A 16,296-nucleotide genomic window follows, 5' to 3' on the forward strand; every position below is an offset into this window, starting at 1 on the left:
TTGCTTAAGTCGCCTTGCACCACCCCATCTGCTCCATGCCAGGGCCACCATGCGGCTCAGGGGCCCCTGGAGTTCTGCTGGAAGTCCTCCAGACTTTACAGCCCTGGAGGGCACAGACTGGATGTGGGGAGCCTTACATATAAGGCTGGGCCACCTCTTATATATAAGGCTAAGTTCAGTATCCCCCACCTTCCCTCCACCTGCTCTTGAACCCTCCTTAGTGAACCGAGCTGAGCCCCAGCCTTGCAGCCTCCACCTGCCAGCGTGGGGGGGGGCGCTCTGCAGGGGGGGTCTCCCTCACTCCTCTCTGGCCTTCATGGAGGAAGCCGTCCGCTTGTCTTCATCCTATCAACTCTAAGAGGACTCACTGCCATGATTCCTGCCTACCAGGCTGCCTTTGGTGGCCTGGCACGGAACAGGTGCTCCAGTGTGCCAAGTGGGGGGAGGTGGGACGAGCCATCGCACCCCACCCCCTAAATCCAGTCACCTGCTCTGACAACGGCGGTGGGTAGGGGCAGGGAAAGGTCAGGGGTGGGTCAGGAGGTCAGGGTCTCTTCCACCCACCTTCCTGGTCGCGACCCAGACCCCATGCCCTGGATGGGCAAACTGAGGGCCAGCTAGCTCCAGGGAAGTCGGGACAGCGCCAAACGCGCGCCGGGACCCTGGGTGGGGAGAAGTTGGGGAGGCGCCCGGGTCCCAGAGCGGGACACACAGACACGTGCGCGCGGCAGGACAGACGGACGGACAGCGGCCGTGAAGGGCGCGTGGCCGGCTTACCGCGGGGCTGAAGGTCCGACGGCGTCCGGGCGGCGCTGAGCGGGCACTACATCCCACGGCGTCCGCGCGGGCAGCGGGGAGTCCCGGCGCCGCTTCCCGCGCCCTCGCCGGCTGCGGTCGCTCAGTGCGTGGGTCCCGGGGCTTCCGCGCCGTCCTTTGCCCAACTTTCAGTGCTGCCCTGCGCCGCCGCCGCCGCGCCCTCGGCACAGCCGGGGCGTCAGCATCGTCGGGCCCGGGCGCGGGCTCCAAGCCGCGGGGCTCCGGGGGCGCCCGGCCCCCAGCGCTGCGCCGCCGTGCCTCGGCCGCCCCCGCTGAGCTGGCTCGGTCACAGGGTCCCGCACCTCGTGCGCGCGCGCTCCCCGCTGCGCCGCCGGCCCCTGGGGTCACCCTCGCGGCTCAGCCCGCGGGTTCGATCGCCCCCTGCCACTGCCGCTCCCGGCTCTGCCCTCGGCCGGTGCCGCCTGCCTCCCGCGCTTTGGCCGCGAGGTGCGGGACTCCGGCTCCCGTGCGCCTTCGCCTCTCCCCCGCGCGTCTCCAGCGTCCCTCCCCTCCCCGCGCCCTGGCGCTCTTGGCCGCGTCCCCGGCTCGCCCGGAGCCCTAGCTCCCGGCCCGCGGCGCGCCGAGAACTCCCAACTCGCCGCCCGCCGCCCGCCGCCCGCTTTGCGAGACTTTCGCCCCTCCTCACACGTGACCCGCGCCCCGCTGCGGAGGCCGCCGCGCCCCCGGCCCGGAGCCACTGGCTGCGCCCCGGGGCCCGGCTCTGGCGGATCGGCATCCCCTACCCGAGCATCCAGCCCCGCTCCGCTCCGGCGGGGCCCGCCCGCGACCCCGGCCTGGGGCAGGGGGCTGGGGGGCTGCGTGGCCTACTCCAGCCCCCGATCCTGCGCGGGTTTTCCTCCTCGCCCCGGGAGCGATCCTCCCAGAGCCCGTTCCGAGAATCCGTCGCCAGGTTTTTCAGCCCCCCAGGGGCAGGTGGGGAGGGCTCCTCGGAGCGGGTGGGTGGGAGCGGGTCTGTCTGGGGTCCCGAGGCGCTAGGGCCCCTCGGCCTGGAACACCCCGTTCCCTCCAGTGGACCAGGCAGTGGAAGACCCTCCGCACTTCCTCTGGGAGACCAGGTGGCCCTCCTGGAGAGACCCTCACCATCACTTCGTCAGCGCCGCCCCATTTGCTGGACGGAAGACTGTGACAAACGCCGGGTCAGAGCCTGCCCAAGGTCGCCCGGAGGTGACCCATCGCTCATCCCCAGGACGGATCCCATTCGCTACCTTAGTAAGGGAGGGTCCACACCCTGGCACCCAGGGCTGGCCTGTATGAGACAGCCCCTCAGCCCCCAGCCCCTGGCCAGTCAGCCACCCTGGGGGCCGGCCAGCTGCCCAGCTGGGGAAAAGGCTTTATTGCCTTCCTGGGGTCAGAGTAGGCAAACACCTTGGGAGTTAGACAACCGAGGGGCCTGCCAGGAGCTCAAGCTCAGAGAGGGCGAGACTGAGGTAGCCCAGAGCTGGCTGGAGAGTTCCCAGATGCCAAAACCCCATTTTGGCCCCATCCTGGGGGCCACCCCCATCTCATCCTATGACTGTCAATTCTCCTGTAGTCTCACCCCACCCCAGAAGACCCGGCCCCAGCCCCCCAGAGCAGTGTACAGTTGGGCCACATGCACGCTATACACCATGGTGCCCACAAATTCCAGAATATTCCAGATGCCCCCAAATGATCCCATCTCCTTTCCTGCTTGGTTCCAAGCCCAGCCCCAGTGCCCCTTTCCCCCAAACCCTCCTGATGCCCTCAGCGACAGTTGCTCAGCACCACACTGCACTCAGGCATTCAGCCAGCACTGGGCACATCCTGTGCACCAGGGTTGGGTACTGGCATGGCTCCGGCTTGGTGAGCTCCATAGATGCACCAACCTGGATCCTAAGGCATTTAGGAGCCACCTGACCTGGGCATCGCTTTTAGGGAACCTGTCAGTGAAACAAGGACCCTGGTGGTGCTAGAGGACCAGGGCAGTTCATTAGTGTGTGTGTGTTCCTTCTGCACACGTCCACAGAGCATGCATTGTCCTGGGCTGGTCACCCTGGCTGCCCCCCAGGCCCAGGGCTGAGGCTCAGTCACAGGGAAGCTCTGTATGGGGTGGGGTTGGCGGGCTGGATCAGCAGCTGCTGCGTGCCTGGTTCCAGCGCACCCACCTATACCTTGACACCTGCTCAGAGGCCCCGCCTGGTGGCTGCCAGGGTCTGGAGAAAGGGGAGGGAGGAGAGAGCAGGGCATCGCTCTCACAAGACCAGGTTACTGGGCTCAGGGGAGCCAGGAAGGTCACCTTGCTGAGCCTGGGGGCAGCTGGGGATAGGTGGCAGGGCAGCCCTGGGCAGGAGACGCCAGGCCTCTGAGTCCCACATGATCCGGGCAGCTCACCTCTTCTGGCTGGGCCTTTGCTTCCTTCTGGGTAATATGGAAAGGATTGTACTCGGGGCAGCCGGTCTAAGGATGAGTGAAGATGAAAGGGCAGATTTGTCGCTGTCCGTTCTGTGAGTAGCTTCCAGCCCCGTGCAAGGTAGAGGTGGTGAGAATGGGTGCCGGACATGTAAGATGGGACGAAGTGGAGTGCATCACCACAGTGCAGGTGCACTTTGTCATCACCTTGCACAGATGGGGTGAGCCAGGTGCCACGGGAACCCTGCTGTTAGCCCACATCTCCAGGAGACCCTCACAGCCACTGCTACCAGTGAGGAAACTGAGGCACAGGTAGGCTTGTTGTGGGTGACATGGTCTGGGTGCCCTTCAGTGGACGCGGAGGCCCGGTGGGGGAGTGCAGGCCAAGGCCCCCTCCATCACTGGTGAAGATGCTGAGCTGGCACACGGAGGATGCTATTGGCCAGGGTCCCTGCTCAGGAAGGACGCAAGGGTCTGTGTCAGGATTCAAACAGGTTCCTGGGGAGTCATGGCTGGCCAGCCGGCCAGCGGGTACTTGATAACCAGGATACTCTAGGGACTAGGTCTCTCACTGGGAGCTTGGGCACAGGGCTGGGCAGTGGCGGGAGGCGACCAGGGGCCAGGAAGGTGAAACAGCTGGAGGAGGGGAGGTGGTATGGGACCACGGGATACAAGCCCAGTGGTTTGCAGTGCAGACATTGCCTCTGAGGTGCAGCCCAGCCTGCCCTGCAGGGGAACCAGCTGCTTGGAGCAGAAATCAGACCATGACACAGCTGGCCTCCCTCGGAGCTCCCCTCCCCCCTGCTCTGAGGGGGTGAGGCCAGAGATGGGGAAAAAGGGTCAGGGAAGGGACCTTGGGCAGGGTCCAGTGGGTCAGGACCCAGCCTACAGGGGTCTCTCTTGCCCTCCATCCCTCCCCTCCCCCCCCGCCCACCCCTCAGCACTGTCACCAGGGTGGAATATTTTAGCACCTATAGAAAAACCGCCACAGACGGCCGCGGCAGCTGTTGCTAAGGAGACGCTCCCAAAATAGCCCCCCTCCGCCAACCTTTCCCGCTGATGCTCCTGCTGAGGGGAGGGGAGGAGGCCAGGCAAGGAGGGTGGCACAGGAGCCCTGCCCTGTGTGCTCTCCCAGGCAGCCACAGATCCATGGAGCAGGTCGGTGCTGACCCGGGCATGCCTGTGACCTCAGCTGCTGGCTATCCTCCACTAGGGGAAGGTCACCAGGTGAGAGGAGAGGGGGACAGCCAGCACCCATCCCTGAGACCCTCAGCACACCCACACACATGCACCACTCACTGCCACCCTTACATTACACACCTGCACCTGTGCACGCTGCAGTACAGCCCCCTACGTGCCTACCTAGACACTCACCCACAAGCAGGTGCCTGGGTAAACACATCTGCCACAAATGCACAGCACACACCTGCACATAGCCATACAGATGCACACATGACATCACCCCAAGCCCGTACACACACACACATACCGATGTGTGCTTTCCAGATGTATGCACACATCCACACATGCCCAGCTGCTGCTGCAAACATGTATCCGGTGTTTGACATCCTCAGTGGCGGTGACACTCAATGGGCTCTGTCCAGGGGAGCCATGTCCTCGTGGCAGTCTCACTTAGTGGGGGTCTTCCTCAGGGAGGAGGAAGAGGAGGAAGTGAATAGGCAGGTGAATGGGAGATAGGGTCCTTGAGGACTTCTCTAAGTCCGATCACCAGATGATGCTTGGGAACGGAAGTGACACCAACCATCGCTTGCAGACTGCAAGCTCTGGGTCTGCAGATCTGAAACCCCAGGGTGAGCATCCTGTGGGAGGCCACCGAGGGCTGGGATGCTATAGGGGACAAGATGATGCAAGGGGAACAATTGGGGTGCCCCTGGCAGCACACCCAGCAAGCTGCAGTTTTACAAGCAGCCTTTCCGCTCACTGCTTCAGACATCTAATAACAGCTGCTGGTGATATTGGTGGTGGTGAGACCCAGAGAGGAGACTGGGACTTCAAGACCACATGGTAGGCAGGCAGGCAGGCAGGCATGGGCACAGCTGGGACCAGAACTTCAGGCCCGGCCAGCCTCCAGCCCCACGTGCCTTCCACCTGGTCGCCAGGGCACAGGGGCCTGGCTCTGCCCTGCCTTTGCCCTGTGATACTGGGGAGCAGCCAAGCCCTCTGCCTCCCCACATGGACAGCTGATGAAATGAATCCTCAGGCGTGCATGCAAGCAGCAGCGGGCAGCGGCACTCGCCAGATGTCCTCAAAATGCCAGCGCAAGGACGCGGGCGCCCTGCCCGCTCGCTTGCCCGCCCGTTGATCGGCCAGATCTCTCGCCAGCTTCGCTATGGGGTTCCGCTCCCCAGGACTCTCGGTTCCGAGTCTTCGCCTGCGCTCGGTCCATCACTCCGGAGACGCCGCCGAGAGCTGCTTGCGGTTGCCGTGGGAACCCCGTCAGGCCCGAGCGCGCCGCGCTGCGGCGCACGACTCTTGGCGCAAGAACCGAGAGTGGCAAGCAGGTGGGGTCTCCGGAAGACACCTGTGGCCAGCCGCGGGGCGCTTAGGAGGGGTCTTGGCGACCCCGGAGGCATGAGGGGTTGCTTTTTCTTGCATGCAAATTGCTCAAAATTACTCAAGAGTGCAGCGCCAAGCACTATGACATGACACGTGTAGGGAGCCCACGTCACCACTGCCCAGATCAAGTCGTGTGCACACACACACCACTTCCTGTGGCCCAGGAGACCTGCATCTTCTGAACCACTCTTGGGTCGTGGGAGCTCCCTGCCTACTCAGCTGCTCTCTTGAAGTTCTGCCTGGGGACCTGGCACTGCTTGCTTGGCCTGTTCCTTACACAGTGCTGCAGACCTGCAGCCAATCCTGACCTGGTAGCTGCCCTGTGTGGTCGGTGTTGGGTCTACACTTGGGTGACCCCGGTGATGAGGGACGGCTGAAATTGTGTACCTGGGACAGAGCTGGGAACACCTTGTATGATGGTTCGGGGGGTGGTCTGGAGGCTGATGGGGGTGAGAGCCAAGAGGTGTGCGTGGAGGTGATGGGGCTGACCCTGGAGCACAGGATTGAGGACTGGGTCGTCTGTGAGCTCAGAGGAGTGGGGAGAGAAGGTGGAACCTCTCTTTCCCCACCTGCAAAAGGAGGCTTGCTAACTGTCTGGCACGCCAACAAGACTTCTGTCATCATGTCCCCACTTCACAGATGCGGACAGCCAAGGCCCACAGAAGAAAGGCTCCAGGTCACGTTGGCAAGGCCCAGGTCCTAGGACCACCCAGCTTGGCTTCTGAGCACTTTGCCGAGGCCCCCCAGTCTTGGCCAGTCTTCTCGCGGTCTTCCCCGGGCAAAACAAAGGGAAGGGGAGGATGCCAGCCTTCCCAGTGACAGTCGGGGCCGCTTCCCAGGGGGACAGATGTTTCCCCAAATGGCAAATGCCCGTGCTTTTCCTGGGCTTGGAGAGGAGGTGGGCGTCAGGAGGGTGATACCAGCTGGCTGGGTGGGGAACCGCAGCCACACCTGAGGATTTAAATAGCCACCGCCTTCTCTGGCTGCAAGCGAGGCATCTGGGCAGAGCTGGGGGAGGGCTGGGTGGGGCACCTGCCACAGCTCAGGGACGGGATGATCTCACCTCCGTGACCCTTGGCACCTCCCACCTGCAAGGTGAGCATCCAGCTGAGTGAACCCCGGACCAGTGGGCACCACTTGCACCTGCTCAGTGAAGCTCAGAGTTTGCTGTGGCCAGATCACGTGCTGGAGCCCGGGTTCCAGGACTACCAGTGTCTGTGTGACCTCAAGCAAATGAACCCTTCCATGCCTCAGTTCCCCCATGTGCATAGAGGTTAGTTAGCGTCTCTCATGAGTTCTGACTGGCAGCTCTTCAACCATGTCCTTCCCTAGGAGGAAGGGCACATTCCTGATAGCAGTGACATAACTGGTGCCCACGGGGAGGAGTTTGGCAGGCTAAGGAGGCTCCTGCGTGCTGGAGTGACAGGAGCCCAGGAGGGAGGGAAGGGGGCCTGGGCAGGTCAGAGTTAGAGAGAGAGAGCCTCCATCGGCTGGTTCACTCCCCAAATGGCTGTAAAGGTGGGGTCTGGGCTGGGCCAAGCAGAGGTCAGGAGTCAAGAGCTTCTTTAAGTCTGGAGACAAGGTCTCGCATGTGGATGCAGAGGCCCTGGGACCTGGGTCATCTTCTGTTGCCTTCCCACACAATTAGCAGGGAGCTGGATGGGAAATGGAGCAGCTGGGACTCCAACTGGTGTCTGCATGGAATGCTGGCATGACAGTATTGGTTTTTACCTGCTGTGCCACCATGTCAGCCCCCTGCCACTCACCCTCATGGGTGTCCACAGAGGGTGGCTGACCTTTCAGGCCACTCGGTCCTGGGACGCCTGAGCAAGCCCCTTGCCCCTCCCCTCTTTCTGTCGGCCCTTTGGCGTTAATGCAGGTTTGGGAGCCAGAGGAGGGAGGTGCTGATGAGGTCCCCGAGTCTCCACACAGACCCATCTCTGTTACTCTCAGCAGTCCCTTTTCACAGGCAGAGCTGGAGGCCAAGGAAAGGGAAGGCCGGTAGTCCGGAGGCTGGCCCTGGGCCATCACTGCAATGGCCCACTTCTGTTGAGTCAGGTGAGGACAGTGGTGGCCCCCCAGTTAGCATGGGATTTGGCCAAGGTCCACTTCTTGGGGAGGATTTTAGTAGTAATGGGTCAGTGGGTACTAGTGCCCCCTCCCCGCCCCTCGCCCCCCAGCCCTGGCCCCACGCCACGAAGCCTGGGCACAGAGGGAAACTGAGGCACCTCATGGGCCTGACCCGGCTGGGCCCAGCTCCTGGGCAGTGAGGTTGCGAGCAGACCGGAAGCCCCCAGCCTCTCTCGCTGCCCCGCCTCCCGGAGTCCGGCGCTGGAATGGACGGAAGGCGGGATCCCGGCGGCGCAGCTTCCTGGCTCCCCACCCCGCGCCCGAGGCCGGCCTGGCCACGTCACCGAGGGGCACAGGGTTCGCTGGCGGCGGAGGCACAGCGCGGAGCGGGACCGGGAGCACAGAGCCGGAAGGCGCTGGCAGGCCGGGGGTGCCCGGGCAGCGACAGGTCGGGGACGTGGCTCCGGAGGCCCGTGTGCGAGTGCGCGCCTGAAAGTTTCCTGGAAGTTTGCAGGGCGCGGCCGCGGTGTCGGCAGCTGGACCATGAACGTGTTCCGGATCCTGGGCGACCTGAGCCACCTTCTGGCCATGATTTTGCTCTTGGGGAAGATCTGGAGGTCCAAATCCTGCGCTGGTGAGGGTCGCGGCGGGGCGGCAGGGGGCTTGGGACAGGGGTCATGGGGAGAAGGCTTGGAAGCTTCCTCCGCGGTCCAGCCACCCAAATCCCAAAGTCGTGCAGCATCCGGGGAGGGGACCCAGGGACTGCAGGGAGAGCGGACTACTGCAGCCATTGGCCCTCTCGCCTAACCCCACCTTGGCCTTAACCCTGGCAGTTAGGAGAGCGGGAGGAAGAGAGCCCCCTGTCACAATCAACCTTGGGGAGAAAGAGGGCCTCCACCTCCTGCTGTCCTTTCTTCTCCTTGCCCCCCTGGACGTCCCAGGCTGGGCTCTGTCCCCGGCTTCCTTGCCAATAGCATGGAGGCTGTGATGTGGCAGCCTGGGTGTGGCACTGCCCCTGAGTACAGCCCAGGAGGCCACATGGTATCCCCGTGTGTCTGCGTCTGGCGTCCCCTGGGGCAGGTCCCAGGCCCCATACGTGGTGGCCAGACAGAACCAGGCTGCCTTTGTCCCTGGTGTCCTGAGGGTGCACTGGGTGCAGAGATGAGCTCAGGCCCTTCAGGAGACAGAGTGACCTACACAGGAAGCAGTCTGAACCAGTCCTGGGGGAGGGGGGAGGGACACATGGAGGACACAGGCCCCATCCCCAGAGAGGCAGTCTGGGAGGTGTGAGTGCAGGAGGCGAGGGGTCCAGATGTGAAGGCTGGGGGTGTTGGGATTGGGGTGGGGGCAGAGGAGGTTTGGGATAAGAAAGGGGCCCAGGATGTTCTTCTGGGGCCTGCAGAGGTGCAGGAGTGAGGGTTGTAGTGCATGGCACAGCCCTTTGTGTGTATTGGGTCCTGCAGGTTTCCTGGTGGGGAATGGGCCAGGGATGCCACGAGTGGAGACAGCCGGGCCAGCCAGGGGAACTCGGAGCCTACCTGCACCTGTGTTCCCATTACTACCAGGAGGTGGCGCTGTTACCGTCCAGTCGGCTGTAGGGGCCAGGCACTGCCCCAGGCCCACTGTGGAGCCTGCCCCTGGAAGCTGGTGGTCGGTGTCTGCTGTTCACCTCCAATGCAGCTCCAGGCTAATGCAGCAGAGGAGGCCCTGTGTGCTTGGGTCCCTACTATTGACGTGGGAGACCCGGATGGAGCTCCAGGATCCTGGTCTCGGCCTGGCCCAGCCGGGATCCTTGAGTCTATTTAGGGCAGAAAGCCAGAGACATTCTGTCGCTGTCACTCTGTCTTTGAAATGAAATGCAATCTAAGAGAGTCTCCCTGTGCCTGAGAGGGGGTTACTTGTGTCCCAGTGTAGTGTCCCGTGGAACTGGAGCCTGGGTGGGGAACCACACTTCCACCACTCTGCACCACAGCTGGGGGCAAGGCAGATGGGAGAAGCCCCAGCCGGGCCTCAGAAGCCGTGACAGGCCTGGAACCTGTATTTTCTGGGCATTTAGAAGCCACATGGGAGCTCGGAGCAGAATTTTATTTTTTTGAAATAGCCCTGGGGTTTCCGGGTGGACTGAGGTTGGGGGAGGAGCGGGCAGGGTCTGTGGTGAGGGTGTCCCAGATGAGAGCCGTTAGATGAGGTGCTAGAGGCTAGGTCAGGATGGGTGGGGGTCTGACAGGGGAAGAGAAAAATGGGGTGCCTCACCCCAGAACCACCCCTGTGAAAAGACCCCTGGAGGCCAAAGAGCCTGCTGATAAAACACCACGTAGCTCTGTGGCAGTGGGAAGGCAGGTGAACTGGGTGTGGAGTGTGCAGCGCAGGCGGAAGCGCCCAGCCCAATAGTCCTGGGATTTAGATGCAGCGTGGAGGTCAGGGGGATGCGGGGACATGGGGACACAAGGACGTGGGGCAAGGGTTTGGGTGTGTTCCCCCGGCTGTCAGCTCAATGCACCCGTGTGTCATGTGTGCACGTGGGAGGGGCCCTCAAAAAGTTCATGGAAAACATGGGAGACCCGTAAGAATCTGCTGGCTCCTGGCTGCTGGCCAGCTCCACCCATTCCAAGCATGTGGGGGAGTGAGCCAGCAGGTGGAATGTCTGTCTTTCTCACTTTGTCTCTCCTTCTCTCTGTCTTTATAAAAAAAAAAATACATCTTTAAAAGAAAGTTTGTACCAAGTGGGACCAAAGTGGAGCCGATTTCGGTGTGGCTTGGCTTATGTCCACCCGTAGTTTCCAATCGTGTGCATTTTCCTGAAACTTTCTGAGGGTCCCTTATGTGCGGGCCACCTCCCAGTGTCTTGCACCCAAACCAAAGTGATCTTTGATTCTATTCACACAAACTTTGGAGGCACCACTGGGATGTGTGTTGTGGGGAAACCTCTGGAAGGAGGCATCCAGGGAGCCTGGGCAGCTTTGTCCTTACTTTTTTTTTTTTAAGGTTTATTTTTATTGGAAAAGCAGACTTGCAGAGAAGGAGAGACAAAAAGAAAGATATTCCGTCTGCCGGTTCACTCCCCAAGTGGCTGCAGCCGCTGGAGCTGAGCCGATCGAGGCCAGGGGCCAGGAGCTTCTTCTGTGTCTCCCTCCCATGTGGGTACTGGCTCCCATGGCTTTGGGCCTTCCTTGGGTGGCCCAGCCCAGGGCAGCCAGCCAGCCAGCCGTGCTCTGTACTTCTCGGGGTTGGCTGCACAGTCTGTGTCCTGACTGTCCCCTGTCCCCTCTGCTGCAGGCATCTCTGGGAAGAGCCAGATCCTCTTTGCTCTGGTCTTCACCACCAGGTACTTGGACCTTTTCACCAACTTCATCTCCATCTACAACACAGTAATGAAGGTGAGGAGGTGAGGTGGCCGGGATGCAGGTGTGTGTGTGTGTGTGTGTGTGTGTGTGTGTGTGTGTGTGTAGCGCTGGGTGTGGGTGTGGCCTCTGTCCTGTGTCCTTGACTTGTCTCATGTGCCCAGTGAAGCTAGAGAGGGGAATAAATGCTGACAGCATGCCTACACGTTCTGGGGAAGTTTGCCCTCACTGTGGCTTGGAGGTTAGCAAAAGGTTCAGAGTATGCTGACACCTAGGAAAAAACAAAATTAAGATATACTGTTTTAAAATCCAGAGTTAACAAAGAAAGAGAGAGAATCTTCCATCCACTGGTTGTGGTCCACTTCCCAAAATGACCACAGTGGCCAGAGATGGGCTGTTCTGGAGCCCAAAGCTTCTTTCGGGTATCCTATATGGGTACAGGGCCCGAAGACTTGGGCCGTCCTTTGCTCCTTTCCCAGGCACATTAGCAGGGAGCTGGGTCGGAAGTGGAGCAGCCGGCTCCAACGGGATACTGGTGTTGGTGGCTAGACCCGCTGAACCCTAACACTGCCCCCACCTCCAGCAAATCTTTCTAATTCCCTACTGTGCCAGGTACCTAAAGAATATAGACAAGGAAGCTTTGGATCTGCATGGAGAAGTAGAGAAAAGATAGTGCCCATTTTCCATGCGCCTTTTTGGGCTCTGTTGCTCAAAGCCCCTCTTGTCGGGAACCTCATCTTCGTGTGTGTGTGTGAGAGAGAGAGAGAGAGAGAGAGAGACAGAGGAGGGAGCACATTATAAACAAACAAGGAGACCTGGTTGGGGATAAAATGTGGCAAATCATTAAAATCCTATTTTAATTCAGATTTCTTTCCAATTAAAAAAGAGGTTTTAAAAATAGGGTTAAGTATTAGAGAATGACTGGGAAGGCCCTAGAGGTCTTGAGGGCAGGAGCAGAAGGGGGCGAGGGCTGTGTGCTGGGAGGAGCGGGTGTTGTTGGGGTGGGGTTTCAGTGTGGGTGTGCTGTGTGTGGCTTTGAGGGGCTGCGCTTCACGTGACAGAGCCTTTCTCAGCTCTTTTTTGCTGCTCCAGGCCCTGGACCACGTGAGGTTTTATTCTCTCTCCTCTCCCACATGGGCTGGACCACCCTGTCCATGTCCTGGGTCCCTTTAGCTTTCTGCTGAACTCCTGGGCGTGTCGCTTGTTCAGCAGGACCCCACCCGAAGAGGTTGCACGGAGATTGATAGCACCAGTTCCCACCTGCAGGTCCACGCCCGATGCTGGGCTGGGCTGGGCTGGGGCTGCAGGTTTCCCACGTGGGCGGAAGGAACACAGGGCCACGACCTCCCCGGAAGTGTCTTGGTAGGAAGCTGGAGTCAGCAGTGGAGGTGGGACTTGAAGCCAGATACACCCATGCGGAATACGGATGTCCCAAGACTCGTGCAGATGTCTAGCCACGGATTCCTAATTGCAGTGCATCTTCACTTTGTAATGGGCCTGGCAAGTTCTGTTGCCGGTCCTGAATGTGATGTCTTCTAGGATGCCACGGAGCAGCAAGGAGAGAGGAAAGAACAGTGGGATACCCACTTGTTTTCAAGAGCACTTTAAAAACCTTCATCTGAGAGACTGGTGCCATGGCACATCAGGATAACCCTCTGCCTGCAGTGCTGGCATCTCACATGGGCGCTGGTTCAAGTCCCAGCTGCTCTATTTCTAATTCAGCTCCCTGTTTGTGGCCTGGCAAAGCAGTGGAGAATGGCCCTTGGGCTCCAGGCTCCTGGTTCAGCTCTGGCTGTTGCTGCCGTTTGGGGAGTGAACCTGTGGATGGAGGATCTTTGTCTCTCCTCTCTGTAAATCCAATGAGCCTTTACAGTAAACTTTTTTTTTTTTTCTTTTAAATGAAAATACCTTCCTTTGAAAGGCAGAGAGCAGGCCCGGTGCGTTGGCTTAGCAGCTAGAAGTCCTCACCTATGAACACACCGGGATTCCATAAGGTCGCTGGTTCTAATCCCAGTGGCCCCGCTTCCCATCCAGCTCCCTGCTTGTGGCCTGGGCAAGTGGATGAGGACGGCCTGGGGTCTTGGGACCCTGCACCCACGTGGGAGACTCGGAAGAGCTCCTGGTTTCGGATCGGCACAGTACTGGCCATTGCGGTCGCTTGCGGAGTGAATCATCGGATGGAGGATCTTTCTCTCTGTATATCTGACTTTGCAATAAAAATAAATAAATCTTAAAAAAGAAAAGAAAAGAAAGGCAGAGAGCAAGAGAGAGATCATTCACCAAATGAATGACCAATATCTGGAGCTGGGCCAGACTGAAGCTGGAGTGGGGAATTCCATCATGGGCTCGGATGTGGGGGACACGGACCCAAGCACATGAAGCATCGCAGCTGCCTCGCGGTGCACAGTCGCAGGGAGCAGGCCACATTCCGAGGCGTGAGCCTCAGGGCGTACCTGCTGTACTCCCTGCCCAACCCAGGGCTGTCACCTTCAGGTTCCAGGACACCATACTCACACTACCTTGTTGGCATGCTGACAGAGCACCTGCTCTCAGGACCGGTGGCACACAAAGCCTGGCATCTCACATCTCCCCCTTGTAGGTGGTGTTCCTCCTCTGTGCCTACGTCACAGTGTACATGATATACGGGAAGTTTCGGAGGACGTTTGACAGTGAGAACGACACATTCCGCCTGGAGTTCCTTCTGGTTCCAGTCATTGGCCTCTCCTTCCTGGAGAATTACAGTTTCACTCCCATGGAGGTAAGGGGCGTCTCGGGTGTTAATCCCCACGAGCTGGCACAGCCGCGGGCGATGCTGGGTTTGCTGTCTGCCACAGCCGTGACCGCCATGGCCATTACTCAGACTGAGCAGTTCTAAGTTTAGAAGAAATTGGCTCACAATTCCACCCCGGGTTGCTGAGGCCTTCTGCCTGGCAGAGGACTAGCGGGCACAGTCCCGGCCCGGAGCGGCTGAGTCCACAGGGCTGGGGTGGTGGGCACCTTGGAGGACTTGGACACTGTTTTGAACACTGGTTTCAATGTTGTCACGTTTCTACAGTAAGCTCCACAATGTTCTATTGAAAAGTCATGCTATGGTATGAAACATACTGGGCAGAACCTCCTAAAACATTTACACCGCAGTAAGGATATACTGATAGGTTGTTTGAAAACGTGGTTTTTTTTTTCTTTATTGGGCAAGCATTAGGGAGAGGCAGAGAGATCTTCCGTTTGCGCTGGTTTCCTCCCCAAATCGTAACAGCGAGGGCTGGGCCAGGCAGCAGGGTTTCCCACTGGGTGCACAAGCCCCAGCCTTGGCAGGTCCTCCGCTGCTTCCCCAGTGTTCCGGGCAGGGAGACGCCTGCAGCCCCTTCCCGGCGTGGCTCAACCTCCCCTGGCTGCTCTGATGCAGATTCTTTGGACCTTCTCCATCTATCTGGAGTCGGTGGCCATCCTGCCGCAGCTCTTCATGATCAGCAAGACCGGCGAGGCGGAGACCATCACCACACACTACCTGTTCTTCCTGGGTCTGTACCGGGCACTCTATCTGGCCAACTGGATCAGGCGGTACCAGACGGAGAATTTCTACGACCAGATCGCAGTGGTGTCTGGTGTGGTGCAGACCATCTTCTACTGTGACTTCTTCTACCTGTATGTGACCAAAGGTAGGTGCGGCTGGCCCCGGCCCGAGGACGCTAGGCCGTGGAGGGCAATGGCGTCAAGCTGCGGCTGCTCCTGGGGCTCAGGTTCCGGGTTGTCATTTTCCAGGAACAAGTAGTGCCGTGATTACCAATACATGCTGTCACAGGGCACAGTTGCGGGTGACAGTGGGAATGCCTGTTCATGCACAAAGGGCACAATAAGCAGCAGCTTGGTGCAACGCACAGAGCCAAGGGGCCCGAAGATTTGTCCACCTGAGAGTTCAGTTCACATAGGCCTGAGGCTAGGTAAGGGGTTGGCATCACTTCCTGATGGTCACAGACAGCTCTTGGGGTGTCTAGCACAGTGCTTAGGACCCCACCTGAGATCGTGTCATCACTGTTAATGGGGTGAAGTCCTGGGAGGTTGTAGCACCATCTCATGGTACTTGGGTCCCTGCCACCCCTTCAAGGCTCCTAGGTTCAGCCTGGCCATCGTGGGCATCTGTGGAGTCAGCGACCTGCCCTGCACCTACCGTGTAACAGATAAGGTTACCAAGCACAGGGAGGAAGAGGACAAAGTTGGGGACAAGAGGGTTTGAGGTGGAGTTACGAAGGAATGGAGGCCAGCTGCAAAATCTGGCCTGTGTTTGTACTGTGCCATCCTCCATGAACAGGGTGTAAAAAGTGGTAAGATTGTGGTGTGGCCGCCCTTTCCTCATGGAGACATCTTCATCTCCCCTTTCTTCCAGTCCTCAAAGGGAAGAAGTTAAGCCTTCCAATGCCGATTTGAGGACCCTCGGGCAGGTGGTCTGTTTCTTTACAAGAACCAAGAGTCAAACTTCTTAGTGTTCTCCTTGGCAATGGAACCTAAGCATGACTGGAGTCCCGAAGACTGATCAGCATGGACTTCAGCAGAGGACTGACTAGACCACCTACAGCAGGCCCTCCCCGAAACACCAGCTAGAGGAAACCAAAGATGCAGACCAGCTGCCTGAGCACGGCACTTCACAATGCCAACCGAACAAGCAGCCCTCAGGTGCCAAGTCTGTGAGTAGAGCCAGTTGCTGCTCCTCTAGGGCCCTAGTCCCAAACCTCATGCCACACACCAGCCAACCCCAAGTACACACAATGGCACTATGTTCTTGTGGAAACACTCCCTTTCCAGGGAACCAAATTTGGTAGTCAAGGCGACAGGCTCCGTGTGAGCCCTCAAGCCACAAACAGACCAAACTTTGGTACAGGCTGAGCTTTGCGCCTTACTCTTAAAACAGGCTGGTATTCTGGTAGCTCGCACTAGCCCTGCACTCTGAAGCACTACCCAGCCACTCATGTGCCAACTGTTTTCTTGAAGCACCTGCCCAAGGTTAGCCCACCATTTTTTGAGATGCCCATCAGCTCCCTTGTAATATTAGGTGTGTAGTGAACCCAGCCCACACCCCCGAGTGTTTGTCCTGAAACAAAAAACTACC

At 59.4% G+C, this 16,296-nt stretch overlaps 1 protein-coding gene across 1 annotated transcript; it reads left to right on the forward strand.

Moving 5' to 3' along the window:
• The first annotated feature begins 8,339 nt into the window (after nucleotides 1-8,339).
• On the forward strand, nucleotides 8,340-15,783 carry KDELR3 (KDEL endoplasmic reticulum protein retention receptor 3). Its single transcript, XM_040986111.1, has 5 exons — nucleotides 8,340-8,485; nucleotides 11,128-11,228; nucleotides 13,792-13,950; nucleotides 14,599-14,851; nucleotides 15,577-15,783. The coding sequence occupies exons 1-5, from the start codon at nucleotides 8,395-8,397 to the stop codon at nucleotides 15,615-15,617; spliced, it is 645 nt and encodes a 214-aa protein (XP_040842045.1). The 5' UTR covers nucleotides 8,340-8,394; the 3' UTR covers nucleotides 15,618-15,783.
• The last annotated feature ends 513 nt before the right edge of the window (nucleotides 15,784-16,296 follow it).

This window comes from Ochotona curzoniae, unplaced genomic scaffold, assembly GCF_017591425.1.
Source record: "Ochotona curzoniae isolate NIBS_2020 unplaced genomic scaffold, NIBS_Ocur_1.0 contig_1014, whole genome shotgun sequence".
NCBI classification, from domain to species: domain Eukaryota; kingdom Metazoa; phylum Chordata; class Mammalia; order Lagomorpha; family Ochotonidae; genus Ochotona; species Ochotona curzoniae.